We start from the raw sequence: 16,950 nt of genomic DNA, 5'->3' as shown, positions 1-16,950 counted from the left end.
AAGAAAATGAGACACACTGCCTTACTTTTCCGCTGGATTTTTGCTGTTGTAGTTGATCAAATTCCAAAAGCGTCTTCCAATCTTGACGTTTGAGAAAATAAAAGACTTCCTCATATGTTAGATCAATGCGATAGTTAAAGTCACCACACCAGAAGACATAGTCATGTGAGAACACACTCTGCCCCTAGTTTAGAGTGTAGAATACTGTTAATGTTAAATCACATTCAAGAAAACAGCTTTTAAATACACTAAAATGTACGAGTCAGTCTCTCTGAACTACTGAGTACTGGACCTACTTGCCACATTCAATTTGTTAAAATCCATCTTGTGCTAAAGCAGAATGGTTCCTTCTCTGCCTTTAGCACCCTGCTGAGATTAATCTTGTAAACAAGAGTGTCAGACTCTGACCCCTTTTTCCTGAGGGGATGTCTCAGCTGGGACCTCAGCTTTATATTCACAATTTAGTTATCATGAATATAAAAAATAAATGTTTGTGTCCCTAACACATTTCACCCACATGTATTTACATATTCTAAATAAAACACAAAGTGTGCTTCTGGTACCAAGGCACACGCAGTAACAAAGGTCCTGAGTAAGAACAAGCTCCAAATTTGATCTTATGTGCATGTCATAGTTTTGTAAATGTATTGTAATAAAACATCAATGAAAACTCATCCCTATTCTAAGTTTAGCATCCTATCCTCTAACCAGTCTTTTTTTCTTCCCAGTTAAGCTATAAACCTCAAAAACCCAGAGATTCGTAACGTTGCAGAACTGTGGCTGTCACAGCACTAGAGGGCACTCTTTATACGTGTTACACACACAAGGCACATTTAGCTATCGTTGATGTAAAGGACATAAAATAGTTAATGAGGTATTAGAAAGAAAAACTACCACAAGCACAACTTTATGGCCATTCAGAACAGATATTCTCTACAGGACGTTTGGATTGTCAGTATTAGTTCTTACATAAAATAACTGATTGATATGCTGTATGTGCCAAGCCTCTAAACCTTGCGAACAATAGGGAGTTAAAATTTTATGCTTATGACCTGAATGCCATCTTTTGCTGACTAACCAGAATGCACAAACTGGTCTGTTCCCTCCCTGGTTTAAGACTTCTCCAGAGAGGTCTGAGGAAGAAAGCATTGTGGAAATTAAAGCAACCAATGTTAAGGGAAGCAAAGAAGCACTGCTACCGATCCCCATGGGTGACCTGCTAGCCTGAGGAGACCAGCGTGAAATAGAACACTTAGGGTGATTGACTTGACACCATTTAAGGGAAAAGTTATTCATACAGACCAATAGTGCCTACTTACCACACTGAGAAAAGCCAGCAGTTCCCTGACAGTGACACGTTCATGAGGACAAAATGAAGGGAACGGAAAGTACCGTAACAGTGACCAACAACTGACATATCATACCCAAGCAGGAGCAGCTAAAACACTCACATAGCAAGTGGCAAGGATGGTCTTCTAGGAACTAACTAATGCCAGCAGGAGCTATCAGTATCATTACACCACTCACCTCGATCTTATTCATGAGGCCTTACAGATCTGTCAGTTAAGCTGTACCATTGAAAACTTTCAAAGGTGAGGACTTTTCAAGCACTGCAGCAGCAACTATATTTTTTGAGAAGGCGCAGAACTTTTGGAAAGCAAGTGCTATACTGAGTGGCATCTGGTCTCCTGTGAAACATGCTTTTTTTTTTAATGTTTTCTTTAACATTTTCTTTTATGCCCATTCTCCATAGCACTAAGATGACTTTGATGACTTGTCATTAAAGACAGCCTAAGACCAGCTTTCATAATGTAAAGATACAGCCTTTATCTGCAATGTTTTTAGCATACGTACACCCATACTTACCATTGGGAAGCTGAGTTTCTGTGTGATTTCTTTATAATCTTCATTTCTCTCTTTCACCTGAGTCTGCCCAGCAGTTAAGTGACTGCATATAAAGCAGAAACTGGTGCTATAAAACTGAAAACGAATGCTCACTGCCCCTTTATTTCCAGCTTTTCCTCCCATTCCTGTCTTCACCGTGTCTATTGCTACATCCCTGTATTTAAAAAAAAAAAAAAAAAAAAGACAGACAAGAGAGTAAAGGGCTACAGGCACAAACATTCAATTAACTTTGACCACAACATAAAGGAAAAGCCAGTTTACAATGCCATTTCTTCTGCCCTCCAGAAAGCTTGCTGCTTTCAGGCACCATCTTTTAGTTTCTTGATTATATTCACGCACTTTTCAAATTAAGTATAATACAATAGTATAGAAATAAAACTATTTGAAAGTATTTTCCTCCTCTTATTGTATTGCCGTATTTTTTGGAAGGAACATTTTTTCTGAATATTTAAAATGGTGACAATAACTAATTTTACTAGTATGTTTCCTTTTATTTTTGAACATATGGGAATCTGCTTTTCAGACAGTTTACAATTTAATTAGTGTTGCTGTGTGTTGAAACCCAACTCTGCAGTTGATGCCGGATTTTTCAGTCAACTAAAGAGCAACAGATCATAACCCATAATTTGTTAAATCAAGATGCAATAAAATCAGCGATTACTGGATACAACTATTTATACCTAACTCCTAAAATGAGGTCTGTACTGATGAAAAATTGCTTAGGGCCTCCATGTTGTTAATTACATAGTATGTCAATGTCATGATTAGCAAACACTTTATTACAGAAAGATGACATGGCAAAGCAGACCACTTGCTGAAAGGATAATTTCTTCCAGATAGCCAGTCTGCTCCAAGAACAAAGCACGCCTGTCTGATCAGATAAGTAAATGATGAGATCATTGTAACCAACACCAGCACCTTTCCAGTGAAAAAAATTTACTTTCCAGATAGAAGTCAAGTAGATCTGGACTAGAACATTACCGGCTTTATGCAAGGTGTAAGCAGAAAAACACTAAGTCTTATCTGAGTTATTCTCATTCATTCATTATCTAACGATGTAAGATGCTACAGGCTCTTTCCCCCCCGCCACTCCCCACCCCATCTTTTCTACCTTCCTTCTTCCTCTTTATTTTCCTCTCTTTTACTGACTGCAGAAAACCACCAGACGACACCCTCAGGGAGTCAAACAAGGATCATCAATGTTTTCTATGAAAAGATGGGTTTAAGCACTCTCAAAGAAGCACATCTTCAGCCTTTTTGCTCTAAGGAGTTCTCCCCACCTGCTGCTTGCCTACCCAACTGCTGACTGATATTTATCTCATTTGCACTCACAGCAAAGGTTATGTTGAGATAACCCACAGTTGTACATGCAACTGCTTGTATTTCATCAATCTTTCACTGCTGTATAAGCTTCAGCTATTCTCTCTTTTTTTTCCTCTATTCTTTTAACTTCTGTCTTAATCTCTTTAATCTCTGAACACAGAAGCCTTTTTTTGCACTTCTGATAATTTTTGTTTCCCTTTTCTACACATGGGGAAAACTACACAAGCATACAGATTGGGTTTGGTTATGCTCACATAACACACAGCAGGCCAATAGCATTAAATAATGAAACCTGGCCACTAAAATCAAACCCTTCTCTTTTTCTCTTGAGTTTCAAAGGGCTACATCCAATTCCTAGCAGTCTGACAGCTGCAACAGAGCCACTGTACTGTTCTGTTTCTGATTTCCATTTAAACCATGCACTTCCTGCTGGATTACCCAAATTTCTTCCAAGCCAGATGAAAAGTCAAAAACGGACAGAAACATGTCTCCTCTGGACTGCTTTGCGCCAGCAAAAATACATAATTTTAAAAAATTATGTTGAAGGAAGATCACTGGGAAGGCAGCAATGCAAGACCAACAGGGTCACCTGGATTGCATTATTCTGGCTAGCCTACAGCACTTGATATTGCACAAGCCCTGCACTGATCTTCTCAGTAGATCTACAATGAGAGAGAAGAAAGAGGCAGCTTTTGATATCTTAATCACAAAACGCAGTACCAAGTCAGTGTCTCTAACATGGAGAGACGGCACTGTTTGGATCACTCTAGGCTTTAAGGTCAGATGGATGTCCAAAGTCATTTTGGCTAATTATTAATCCTGCCATTTACACTTAGCCTGCATAATTCTTGCCACGGCAAAGGCAATTTAAGACAGATATCCCTGTGGGTTAGGGCAAGTGGAGTTTGATGATTCTCCAGGAACACTGGTGCTAGACAGCTCTGCACCTCCCTGACTAGGCACATAGTTCTTGTTCTCATGACATTTGGGAGAGACAAACACTTAAGGGACCCTTAGAGCTCTCAATTCAATAAAATGTCAGGGGGCAGAATTAGCTCTCTTTCCCCCACCTCCCTTTACAGCTTTTCCACCATTCTTTTCAGGCCTGGAACCAGCTGTTTCCGTATGGAAACACTAAGGAAAGGGTTAGAAAGTAAAATCTGCTCTTCGGGCAGAGGCAAGCACTTGCCTTCACTTGGTGCTCCAAATGCTCTTGGACTTACTTGCTCAGGTCATTACTCTTCCAGAAAGACAGCACCCAAACAAGTCACTACACCCTGACTGCCCACCTGGAGCATGCCTGGCTTCTCAGCTGAACTTGAAGAAGGTTTTTGGGCTGTCGGGCCTTTGTGCTCCCAGGAGAATGGACTCCAGACTCCTGCTGCCTGGAAACAAGTCTCTCTCCCACACTGAGCAGAGACCAGAATCCAGATTTGCATCATTCCCACCAGGCTGAAAAATCACTCCCACTCTCTCTGGCCACTCCAACAGCAGATGTTACTGAAGACACAGGTTGGGGGTTTTTTTGTTTGGTTTTGGTTTTTTTACCTGATAAAGGGGACATGATACGGTCGTACAAAGATGAAAAGACAAACACCCACAAGCTGTGCTGATGTCAGCTGAATGTAGCGATGAGTCCTGGAAATAGCTTTTTGAAGCTGCTCTCCCCACATTTTTCTATTCGTTGTACTGGAACAAACATAAAATCATTTAATGGAATCAAAACAAACCACGTAACAGTCAATAAAATGAGCATTTTAACTGTGCCTTAGGTTTACAGATATCCCATTAGGCTGTAGAACTGGAAGTGCTGCAGCATGCTTAGCAGAGACAGATAACACTTCTTTATGAGCCAGTCCAGAGTTCGCAGGGTCAGTGGGCCCAGGTACAGTGCACACATGCAGTTATTCCACTTCTGGACCTGAGAAGGATTTTGTCTACTATGCTTAGAAAGATCCCCACTCACATGATATTTGATACTCCCATCCACTAGGGATAACTGGAAGCTGACTGTAGCAATCATAACCATAAAAACAAAAAACTGTGTCAATCTCATGACTTGTAGATTTCTTGTGCTCATCATGAAGAAGAGATCTTCTCTGCATCTTCTCTGACTGAGGGAGGAGATGACTGCCTACCCACAACTGTTGGTCGTTCTTAGTTGAAGGTTTGCAGGTGGGTGCATACACCTTCTCTTCTGCTGACGTAGCCTTTTCTTATCTCCAAAGACAACTGATACACACAGATACACCACCAGCCCAGCAGCCATATAAGCACTGCTGTAATTTGTCATTCCCAAAACAGACAACTAGTCAGCCTGATGAATCAGCATTGGAAACATTATCTTCAGGGTTCCACCCAGATTCAGATTCAAAAGGAGCAGTACTCACACAGCCTACTGTACACACTGACATGCCAAGCTCAGGCTTTGCCTTTAACTCCTTCTCTATCCATAATTTTAACAAATTACAATTAGCTACAGAGATGTTTTGTTCATTTTACAATTCCCACATGAATGGGAATTACATTTGTAATCACCGAGCACTTTTTTCAACATCAGACAGGGGTTTAAGGACAAGCATTAAATCAATGTCAACCACCACAATCCTTCTCTGCCAACATAAAGACTTAAGAGAAAAACTTGCAGCACCATCCCAGTGCCATTTGTTAACGGCAGATACATTTCCAGGTATGATTACAAGCAACAGACTTCGAAGGAAGTATTCTATACACCTGACCACAAAAAAGAACAGCTCTGGAGGTTTCTGTCTGGCTGGTTCCTTGGGGGAGAGGGTGCTCTCTGTGAGTTAGGTTGTGGGGGTTTTTTTGTTTGTTTGTTTTGAGCTGCGGTTTGGTTAGGGTGGGGTTTTTTGTTATCTTGGTTTTGGTTTTTGTTGTGTTTTGGGTTTTGTTTTTTTTTACTTACCTGGCATTCACAATATTCCCTGCATTTAATTCAACCATCTCTTCAAATCCCACTGCAAATATGTCAGGAGGGCAGTTCTCATCATCTGTTGGCAAGATGTGAAAGTCATACAAGAGTTACTATTTTGTTGTTTTTTCTAATGACTTGTTTTTCTAATTTCTGTCAGAGATCATTCCTGTAGTTCTATCCTGTGTGTCCCCTGCCAAGCTATACATATTCATAGCTCCTTTAATCTAATCTCACAAAACAACCCCTGCGGTTCCTCTGAAATTTTTTCCTGCCTTCCTCTCACCAGTTGGTCTCCATGTCTCTTGCAGGAAGCAGTTCAGAACACAGCGTTATATTGTAGTAATCTTAAGAAGAAAAAATATTCAATGTTCTCTCTCCCTCACTCCACTCCTCACTGAAGCCACAACATCTCACTACCCACCAGCTTTCTACTCGACTGTCATTCTACCCAAAATGATCTTCCTTTCTGACACTGATTCCTATGTAACCGAAGTTACTGTTCACACACCAGTATGTCACTTCCATCTCAACACCTTTAGTAAATTTGTCTAATTTAGGAAGCCTTCAAAGTTTCTTCTGATCTTCCTTCTTTCAAGTCCTTCTTAGATCATCTGCACTCAAGGTTAGGTTAGGTTACTCTAGATTACAGTGACTCTCCCTTCCCTGGCCCAGGCTAGTGGATATGACCCTCCTAAAACAGCAAAGACCAAATGCTCTCGTATAATAGTGTGAAGCATACATGTTGACCCATCTATTGTCTAAAGACATTTGGGTTTTTTTAAACTTGTCACATGGCCAAGGTGACTTTAACTTAATTCAACCTAAATGGTAGACAACCATAGTAACCTAAAACAGACCTGCTTCATAAAATAAGAACAGTAAGAAAGTAAAGTATGTAGCACCCTCGTCTCCACAGACACAAGGGTGAAACTAGCACAACACTAGCCTCCTTTACTGGCTCAGCATGACAGGCATTGTCACGTGTGTATCCCATCAACAATTTTGGACATTTGTCTTTGAACACTTACCTATTTGCGTAGACACTGCACTGACATTACCACAAACAGAGACATTTCCATGGTCATACTCTAGGTCTGCCCATTCATGTGTCTCAGCTCTCTTCCAGAAGCTGCTCAGACCTATCTCATTATGGTTGTCTGTACCATGTAGTCCTGCTTCTCTAGTTCTCTCAGGGGAAGGCGTGGCAAGGCTAGCACGTAACAGGCTCTCAGCAAATTTTAATATCACAGGGACAGTCGTGTGCTAACTAATACATCTGAACTGTTTCTGAAATAGGATGGACCAATCACCAGCCCAAGCCGCTCAGAGTACCGTGGTCTGCACCTAATCACATAGCCAGGCACTCAAGCACTAAGGGTTCAAACAAGATGAGGAATGAATTGCTGACCCTCAAGGTTAGGCGCAGGATTATCTGTAGGATGCCTGCAAGAAGCTATACGTTACGCTGTAACAACGAAAGCACAGGTTTTGCCATAGTTTCGTGACCACTCAAATTTTAAACGACAGAACATTCACTTTTCATTTTCCTTAATAAAATCTGTAAATCAATTGTGATACCTGACCTTGTTTTGTAAATAAAAAATTCAGCATCCAATTTAAGCAAGCTGCAAACACAAGAGTTTTCTATACTGCTACAAAAAAAAAAAAAAAGAAACTGCCTTCAACAAAATAAATCTTTTTGTCTGAAGGCTTTGATAGTAATATTTCCAGACAACTTCAATGTGCAGACTGTACAGGTATGTTTAGCTCCAAATAAAGACCAAAGAGACATTCTGAAGGCACCTAAGCACATAGCTCCCGCTCACAATAAAGAACAAAGAACAGAGATACTGAAGAAGAAAAAACGAGATGCAGAATAGGCAGATAGACTGCAGGATGGCATGAAAGAGACCTCTGACTTCTGACTTGCTGAAGGTTCAAAACAGTCACATGGTATAGATTCAGGAGTTGCTCTGACAGTCAGGAGCCGTTCACACACCATTCCACTGCTGCAGGGAGGCAGCACAAGTCTGCATGGAGCTGAATACACCTGTAAGAACTGACAGAAAATATCCTCCAAGAAGCACAGCTTTTGAAGGGAAAGCTGTTCAAATCTTGTGTCCCAATTCACTGTCTCTAGAGATGCCAGCAAATATTCCTTACACTCTTTGACTGTGAAGTCTTACCCTGAAATTCAGAAACTCCAGAGAGCTTGGGAGAATCCAGCAGCCAGTCTGTCAACTCACTGGTACCAAGGATGTTGCTTCGAAACTGCTTCCCCCCATTCACATTCCAGGTCCCCGTGGCAACACGAACACGCTTGAAGCTTGTGAATTCAAACTGACGCTCTGACATGGCCTTCAAAATACTTGGAGTCACTGAAGAGGGGATCGAGAAAAGAAGAATGAGCTGTAGAAGGACAGAAAGCATACAGACAGCAGCAGCACAGTCACTGTGAAATAATGACATTGCCCTAGCAGCAGCAACACAAAAGCTAAGGAATTACTCCAATGGCAATGGCAGTAACTACAAGATAACAGAGTTTGACGTCAGCAATTTCTCCTCCAGAACCCAGGCACCCTTTGAAAGTTTGTGAAGGACTGGTCACTCACTTTCAGCATACATTTTGCTACAGTTCAGGTAATAAGCAAACAAATCCTTATTTCTCCCTTCATCTTTTCAGTTTAGCCTACAATGATGAAGCATGTCACAAGTTACGTCTCAAACTGAAGCCCTAAGAAGTTAGTGTGGAGAGCAGCACAGATTCTCATATCAGCCCAAAAACAGCACTGTCATGGCTCTCTAGCCTGGTCAGAACTGCTATATTCACTTACTTCTGGTGAGTATAAAAAATTAGCAGCGTTGGGTTTTTTGTGTGAGCAACTGAAGTAACCTTAATCTTTAACTGCCTGATTCACACCTACAGTCAGGCAAAGAGAAAGTATCTATGTTCTCCTTGTGGTCCACACAAGGGAACAGCTCCAGGATTGAAGTGGTGCTGAATGGCTCAATTCCATCCTATTAAAATACAATGGTTCTCTGGACAAACCAACTCCCTGATACTGCTTTTATCCTGTATTTTGTACACAAGTATCTTCTCAGAGAGAGCTACGGTGGTTTACTCTAGATGGGTGCAAACAAATGCGTATACGTTGTGAACTGCCAGGGTCCTGGAGTAAAGCAGGAAATGAACCAATGTACTAACATAAATGTGCCTTTAAAGATCCTGCTAAAAGCCTCTGCAAACTGCAGGCCAAAAATAAGGAGATAAAGAGTCTGAGCTCAAGAGACTTTCTTAAGATAAACTCAGACAGGGCCAGACTGGGAACACAGCCCTAAAATCTTTCCCTCTGGTCCAACTCCTCTAAACTGTCAGAAGAGATCATCATCAAAAAGCAGACAAACACACTCAGAAGTCCAACACAAAATAAGAGAAATAAGCACAGTGGAATTAAAACACACAATTGTGCTATGGTCACTTGAAAGCAGTGTTTTAAACAACAGATTTGTGCAAAAGTAGCTTATTTATTATTTTTCCCCCAAGGGTGAAATTGCTTGTATCTGACAGCTAAAAACAGACACAAAAGAAGGATTTGCACTGGTCTTACCCAGCAGTGCAGTGTGGTCCATGAGCATTTTGCCTTTGTCTGCATATTCCTCACTGAAGAAGTCACCCATGAGCAACAACTCAATGGCTTCCTGCTTTAGTGCATCACAGAAATTTGACTGAATGGTGCGAGACACAGAGCGGGCACCATCCTTGAGTTTTCCAACCTACATAAGACAGGAATCACCAGTGCATGTGACACTGAAGAGTAAACCAGACATCTTTTTTTACTTGTGAATGAACAGTTTTGTCATTTTTCTTTACCTTGTGCTTGCCCTCAAGGGCTCGACTGCTAGTAAATACTCTGCTCAGATTATGACCGTTGAGAGTCCACATCACTTTGTAGGATTCCACAAAGCGCTCAATTATAGATTTAGAGTTCAACCCAAGGCTCTCTAGCTGAGCAAGCAGGATCTGGATTAGGTGCAAAAGGAGGAAAAACCAACATTATTCTTAAATGTGTTTTTGCTTTTTATCCTCAGTTTAAGTATTCCAGCCAGCGCCATTCTGTATCAGTGAGCTGGCAAGATAGACTCGTAAGGCTGAGGCTTATGCCCTCTTTCTTGTCTTTCCCACGGAGCAGACAAGGTATGCAGTACAGGCATCCATGAAAGGTCCTCTGACAAACTCACCTCCAGTGCAATGAAGGACTGTACAGTGTTAGTACGATCCAGGCAGTCCAAACAATTTATTCGAAAAGTACCTGTCTGCAGACTTTGGTAACCAAACACAAGAGAAGGGAGGGGAAAAAAAAGTGTATTTTAAAAAACAAATAATCATAAGTTGATTGAACAAGTTCATCCTAAGTTCAGCCCGAATATACCCACCCACATTTTGATGGTTCAAGCACACTGTGCATGATGTGTTCCACTGACGGGGCTAATTACTTGACTACGTCTGCAATGCTCTATTAGCAAATCCATGTACTGGTCATTTTGCAGATTCCCAGACAACGAAGATACAGTTAAACCAAATAATCTATTTAGTTCCAAGACTGTGCTTTGTCTCAAAATTGTAATTCAGTGGTCATTTATGCTCATGGTCCAAACACAACAAGAAACTTGAGGAGGTCTTCCCAGAACAGGTGGTGCCTGGCAGTGCTGGGACAAAGGGGCAGGGACACTCACCGTGGACTTACATTCTCGCCCTTGGTGAAGATTCCAAAGTCTTCCCAGTGCAACTTCAGCTGAGGCCTCAGCAAATTTTCCAGTTTCTCAGTCTTCCCACCTTTGGCAAATTGGTGGTAGTCAAAGTTTATCATGGGAGTATCTGCCGCATGGGAAGAGGCCCATAGCAGTTTCTGTTTAGATTGAGAATGAAGGAAAGCAAACCCTGCTCAAGCCACAATGTAAGTATTGATACCAGCGTGCTTTTACAGAATCACAGAATGGCAGGGCTTGGAAGGGACCCTTGGAAATCATCTACTCCAGCCCCACTCCTAAAGCAGGTTCTCCTAGATCAGGTTGCACAGGATCCACATCTGGGCAAGTTTTGAAAGTCCCCAGAGAAGGAAACTCACTCCACAATCTCTCTGCGCAGCCTATTCCAGTGCTCTGCCACCCTCAAAGCAAAAGTTTTTCCTTTGGTTTAGGAGGAACTTCCGGTGTTCCAGTTTGCACGCCTTGTCCTATCATTGGACACTACTGGAAAGAGTCTGGCCCCATCCTCTTCACACCCGCCCTGTAGATTCTTATAGGCACTGGTAAGATCCTCTCTCAGCCTTATCTCCTCCAGGCTAAGCAGACCCAAGTCCCTCAGCCTTTCCTCGTAAAGAGAGATGTTCCAGTCCCCTAAGCATCTTTATAGCCCTCTGCTGGACTGTCTCCAGTAGTTCCCAGTCTCTCGAATTGCAGAGGCCAGAACTGAACACAGCACTCCAGATGTGGCCTCACTAGGGCAGAGTAGAGGGGGAGGAGAACCTCCCTCAACCTGCTGGTCACACTCTTCTTCATGCACCCCAGGATACCATTGGTTGTCTTGGCCACAAGCATACATTGCTGCCTCATGGATAACCTGGTGTCTACCAGGGCTCCCAGGTCCTTCTCTGCAAAGCTGCTTTCCAGCAGGTCAACCCCGAACCCATTCTGGTGCATGGGGTTATTCGTCCTCATGTGCAGGACCCTACACTTGCCCTTGCTGAACTTCATTAGGTTCCTCTCCACCCAACTCAGCAGCCTGTCTAGGCCTTGCTGAATGGCAGCACAGCCTTCTGGTGTGTCAGCCACTCCTCCCAGTTCTGTACCATCAGGAAACTGGCTGAGGGTACACTCTGTCCTTTCAGCCAGGACATTGATGAACATGTTGAACAAGACTGGACCCAGTACTGACCCCTGGGGAACACCGCTAGCTACAGACCTCAAACTAGACTCTTTTATGAGTACTATGACTGTTTATTGCATTTTTAATATTGAGAAGTTCACAGGAAATTTTTAAAGGCCAGATATGAAAAAGGCAAATCAAGTTTCCTATTTGTTTTCTTTCCAAAAGTGAACTAGATTGTTAGACCCCAGTTTTCTTGCAAGGGAACTCAATCTGTACCTACAAAGTATACACCAGAATTGCTGCCAGTGGCAGTCGATCTGTCCCGACAATTTATACACCAAAATTGCTGCCAGTGGCAGCCCTGCAGCAGTGGGCTGCTACCTCTGTGCGTAAGAGCTTACGGCAACAGTGATGCTCTGGGCAGGCTCAGTCCAGGACCTTGATGGGAAGAGAGTCCATAGCGGCTTAAGGCAGAAGAGCATAACAGTGCATGGGGCTACTTTTTAACTGTTCCTGGAGTGCCGAGACATGGGAAAACACGGCCCTAAATTTAGGTGGAGATTGCTTGGGGAGGAAGTAGGGAAGAAATGATGTTGTAGGAAATATACTATAAAAAGTTTGCAGTAAACCACAAAAGTGAAAGAGGCAGCATAAACAGCCTCCTTATTTCATCTCCAGTTTCCATGACCTCATATGCATTTCTATAATCACCAAATTTCATTAAGATATCTGCAACAGATACAACAATAATACATCTTGCTCTCCACAACAAAGCCAAAGAGAACCGTTATACTACCCCTAGCTATGCAAGCCCCTGTCTGTTCCCTTCCTTCCTGCACATTCTCATCCCAAGAGACAGATGCCTTTCTCCACTTACACTGTGACACAAACTGAACAAAACCATTCTGACATTACATTGAAAGTGTACACGCAGCAGTTACCCCGGTATAATTGTATCAAGTGAGCCATTAAGCCTTCCCCATATAAACAAATTTAAAGGCATTGCATGGTGTTTGGACAAAGACATGCAAAATTTCATTATGCTGTTACAAAAGCCAGAACACTTGATACCTGCTTCTCTGCCCACTGACACCTCAACTTACCTTTACAGCTGCTGGCACTAGTAATGCACTTGAGGATGGTATTTACCCACTGACAGGCATAAATCATTGTAACTCTACACCGCAGCATTGCTTTTACTGTAAATATAATTGCATCTGTTATAGGGGATGCCTACAAGAGGCACAGCATTACTGGTAACAGTATTGATTTTTGGTCTGGTAATAGCTGATGGTAAATTGGTAATTTACAATTTTTCATTTGTTCTTGTTACATAAATGAGTGGTAGCGGTGACACAGTAGCAGCAATTGCAAGAATATTTTGAACTAACTCTGATAAGACTTTCGAGAGAGTCGCAAGAGTTCAGAAAAGAGGAAGGAATACAAGCAAAGAAAGATGGAGAAACAAAGAAATAAACTAATAACAGAAAAGGAGAAAAGTTTTAATTCCTAATAATTCCCCTATGAATTTATTTTTAATTCAAGCCTTTTAAAATCAAAGTAAAAATTAACTACATATTCTTTCCAAACATCCATTATTAAACCACAAAGGCAAAGAAAAGACCAAGAGGTGGCTGTTTCAAATGGGTACAAAACTTCTGTTTCCAGTGCTGTCAGTCTAAATTCTTCCAGTTCACAGAGTGCTTCCATAATTTGGTTTTTTTTTAAACTGCAATAAAGTTCAACAATTAAAACAGATTTTTATTTAAAATAAAGGAATGAAGGCAATGTATTTATTCTAGAGATGCCCTGTTTCTGAATTAATCTCAGTTTGTATGATACTGGCCAGACATTGTCTTGAAGAATGCGACTATTTGATAAAATACCAGTATTAAATTAACAAGTCAGATTTGTATCCTCATAACTTATTTGAGTATTTTGCAAGCGATCATCTCTTACCCCTAAATTTCAATGTTTTTGCAAAATAAACTATAAAAATTATTTTAAAGGTAGAGAAATCAAGAGATTACAGAGGCTTATCTGTGTCATGCAGAAATTCAGTAGGAAGCTGAAAACAGAAGCAATTACCAGACCCTGTTTTTGTACCTTCCCCATTGTCTTGGCAAGCTTTAGTTATAATCACTCTCTCTGGCCATATTCTATACAGGGGGAGACTACTGTCTTGTCCCTTTCCACAGGGAAAGCCGATAGTCCTCCCCAGCTCTTTGGAAAAGGAGGAAAAGGTCACACAGAAAAACTGTCAAAAACCTCACACTCCTTGTCTTGAGTATGTTATTCCAACAGATCAGGAACTATTAGCTACAGCTATCATTTGGCTTAGATTCACACAGGTAATATTTGAACCCAGAACTGTTGCATCATTCTTTACCCCTAATAAATACAAAACGCTTACTACAGGTGTGAACTTAAACCATTCTTGTATTATTACTCTCAGGAACACACACTCCGGAGTTCCTATGTCAGATTTCTAAAGCAACAGTTACTTAGGAGGCAGACTTTCATCAGCTTCCAGTCAGATTCAAGCAGATTCACTGCTGCAAATCCCACTCAGTGCCAAAAATCTGGCCATGAGAACACTGCACTAGACCTCAGCACTGCTTTAATTCTGCAATGCATGACATCCCAAAAGCACAGACGCTTTCAGGTTATCAGTTGTACCTACGGACAGTTAGAGGCCAGGAAAATCTCTTCCCATACATCAGACTGTCATCTGGTGCCAATTCCCATCCCACTCAGTGCAATACAGCAATTTCCCACTACAACCAGAGCAAGACAACTTGCCTATGCCCCGTGAGCCAGGGTCAGGGCCTGGGCCCCAAGCACTTCTGACAATCCCATGAGGCACGTGACTGCAAGTTGACTACGTACAATGACAACGCTGACCATGATTCATTTTTGCAAATGTGAACTATCTTAGGAAAACTAGGGCATTTTAAGTCTGGCGCGTAAATGTGTGAAGAAATAAGTGGGAAGGCAGTGTTGGAAATTAAGCCATGAGACTAGGAAGCCTCATTCTCTTGGTATGTAACACCTAGTAAAGACATAACAACATTTATTTAGATATACTATTCATCACCTACTGAGCAAGTAGAGAAACAGAAGAACGTGGAGACTCAGAAGAAATCAGCATTTAAAAAAAAGAAAAAAAAATTGCCTTTACCTTAAAAGCTCTGTTGAGCACCTCCTCCCCTCCTCTGCTTCCCAACAGGTTAACGATCACTTGTTTTCCATACTGCTCTTTCAGAAGCATCATATGTCTACAAAAGTAACCATAATAGGTGCTAAACAAAACCATGTCAGGTTGCCTACTACCTTTTCCAAAATACAGAAGTAGAAATCACTGGTTGTTCCATCCAGCAGAAACTTTCAGCCACAGCAACTACAGACACCCTCCTCAGTTTCCCTGCAATCAATATTAAAGCACAAAGGGTGATAGCATACAATTAACGACAGAGAATCTTGTACTGAACTTAAAGAAAGAAGCATCTTAGGAATCAGATCTTTTCTGTCACTGTTAGCTTTGATGTTGCCCTTTGTACACTCCCACCTCTTGGCTGTCAGCCTGAGAACTACAAAGGAAGGACAACAAGAGAGGAAAACATATTACACTTCAACAGGAATCGTCCAGCATCTTGCAGGGCTGAGCCTACAGTGTCAGAAGCAGCAATGGGGGCCTAGGGCTCCAGTGCCAAGGCCAGAGAAGCACAAACACATGTCATAGGCAACAGGGTTCAAACATCTCTGAGCTACTGCAACATTGAGACACTCACTCACAACTTAATTTAATTAAGGGGAAGGTTATTAATCATAAGAACTGCTGCACTGGATCAGAACAAAAGTCCTTTTAGCTAAGTGACCTGGCCCAGATTCTTCAGGAAAAACACAAAATAGGACAAGTATAAAGTGGGAGGGGTTTTGGCATATATCCCCAACCTCTCAAAGCCTGACATTTAGGGACTCTCAAGTCAAGAGCTTTTAGCCACATGCAGAGGCATCCACTCTCCCCTCAATAAATTTTTTTCAACTTGGCATGCATGTGCTACAGGAGCTGTGCTGGCTCATCAAGAAACAATTAGATCTTAAAGATATCCTCTATCATGTACTAACACTGTAGACTACTTAAGAAGAAGCTGGATAGAAATAGAGAACAAAATTAAAATAAACACGTAAATGAAAAGCATGCTGCAAAGGGACATGCCATGGCAAAGTGTCAGAACAGCAAGTACACGTTTAAAAGCATGCATCTATAAATCCTATAACCAGAAATAAGCCACACAGAAAACCAGGAAGGAAGAGGAGAAAAGAAAGAACGAGTTATCAACATGGACTTCAAGAAACGTAAAAATATTTCCTGGTGCTATTTATGTTCCTGATTCTGCAGCCAGTTCTCTGTAGGTCAGCTCTTCCCATACATTTGCACCCCTCTCATCCCACGATCAAGGTCCTATTTCTCCACCTTGATTCCTTAGAACGGAACTGCTGAAGCTCAGGTCACCTGCTTGGGTACTGTAGGCAGAGCTCCCTAAGGATTGCTCAGGGAGAGAAGACAAAAAAGTCCACTAACAAGATTACCACTCACTTCTCACAGTGCCTCCTCAACATATTATCCTGGTCTGAGTTAGAACAGAACTAATTCTGTTCAGTGATTTCACTGAGCTCAGTCTCTTCTAAGTGACTGCATTTTCTGAAGTTAATGGCATAGTTTTGCAGACAGTGTCTGCTTCTCGAAGTGACAGTGCTTGATGTTTACAGATATTTACAGTTACTACCAAGGACCGGTGTGCAGAAAGGCTACTGCTTATACTTGCTACTGCAAAGACCAAGGTCACTGCTTAATCCCGTGCCCCACGTTGTGGGTGCAGTGAGAGGCTGCGCCTGCGGGGAGAAGCAGACAGGA

The 16,950-nt window shown here is 41.7% G+C and overlaps 1 protein-coding gene across 1 annotated transcript in view; it reads right to left on the bottom strand.

Annotated features, from left to right (window-relative positions):
- Positions 1 to 16,950, bottom strand: part of SYNJ2 (synaptojanin 2) — a 59,542-nt gene that overhangs the window by 16,679 nt on the left and 25,913 nt on the right. The window contains exons 6-15 of the mRNA XM_010143607.1: positions 15,214 to 15,310; positions 10,898 to 11,070; positions 10,403 to 10,484; positions 10,035 to 10,184; positions 9,772 to 9,937; positions 8,350 to 8,541; positions 6,155 to 6,239; positions 4,777 to 4,917; positions 1,867 to 2,059; positions 26 to 184 (exon numbers count right to left, since the gene is read on the bottom strand). Coding sequence (XP_010141909.1) covers positions 26 to 184; positions 1,867 to 2,059; positions 4,777 to 4,917; positions 6,155 to 6,239; positions 8,350 to 8,541; positions 9,772 to 9,937; positions 10,035 to 10,184; positions 10,403 to 10,484; positions 10,898 to 11,070; positions 15,214 to 15,310 — 1,438 coding nt within the window. The remainder of the gene's footprint in view (positions 1 to 25; positions 185 to 1,866; positions 2,060 to 4,776; positions 4,918 to 6,154; positions 6,240 to 8,349; positions 8,542 to 9,771; positions 9,938 to 10,034; positions 10,185 to 10,402; positions 10,485 to 10,897; positions 11,071 to 15,213; positions 15,311 to 16,950) is intronic.

This window comes from Buceros rhinoceros, unplaced genomic scaffold, assembly GCF_000710305.1.
Source record: "Buceros rhinoceros silvestris isolate BGI_N320 unplaced genomic scaffold, ASM71030v1 scaffold6359, whole genome shotgun sequence".
Classification (NCBI taxonomy): domain Eukaryota; kingdom Metazoa; phylum Chordata; class Aves; order Bucerotiformes; family Bucerotidae; genus Buceros; species Buceros rhinoceros.
The sequence above is the reverse complement of the archived record's forward strand: the minus strand, read 5'-3'. Positions and strand labels throughout refer to the sequence as shown.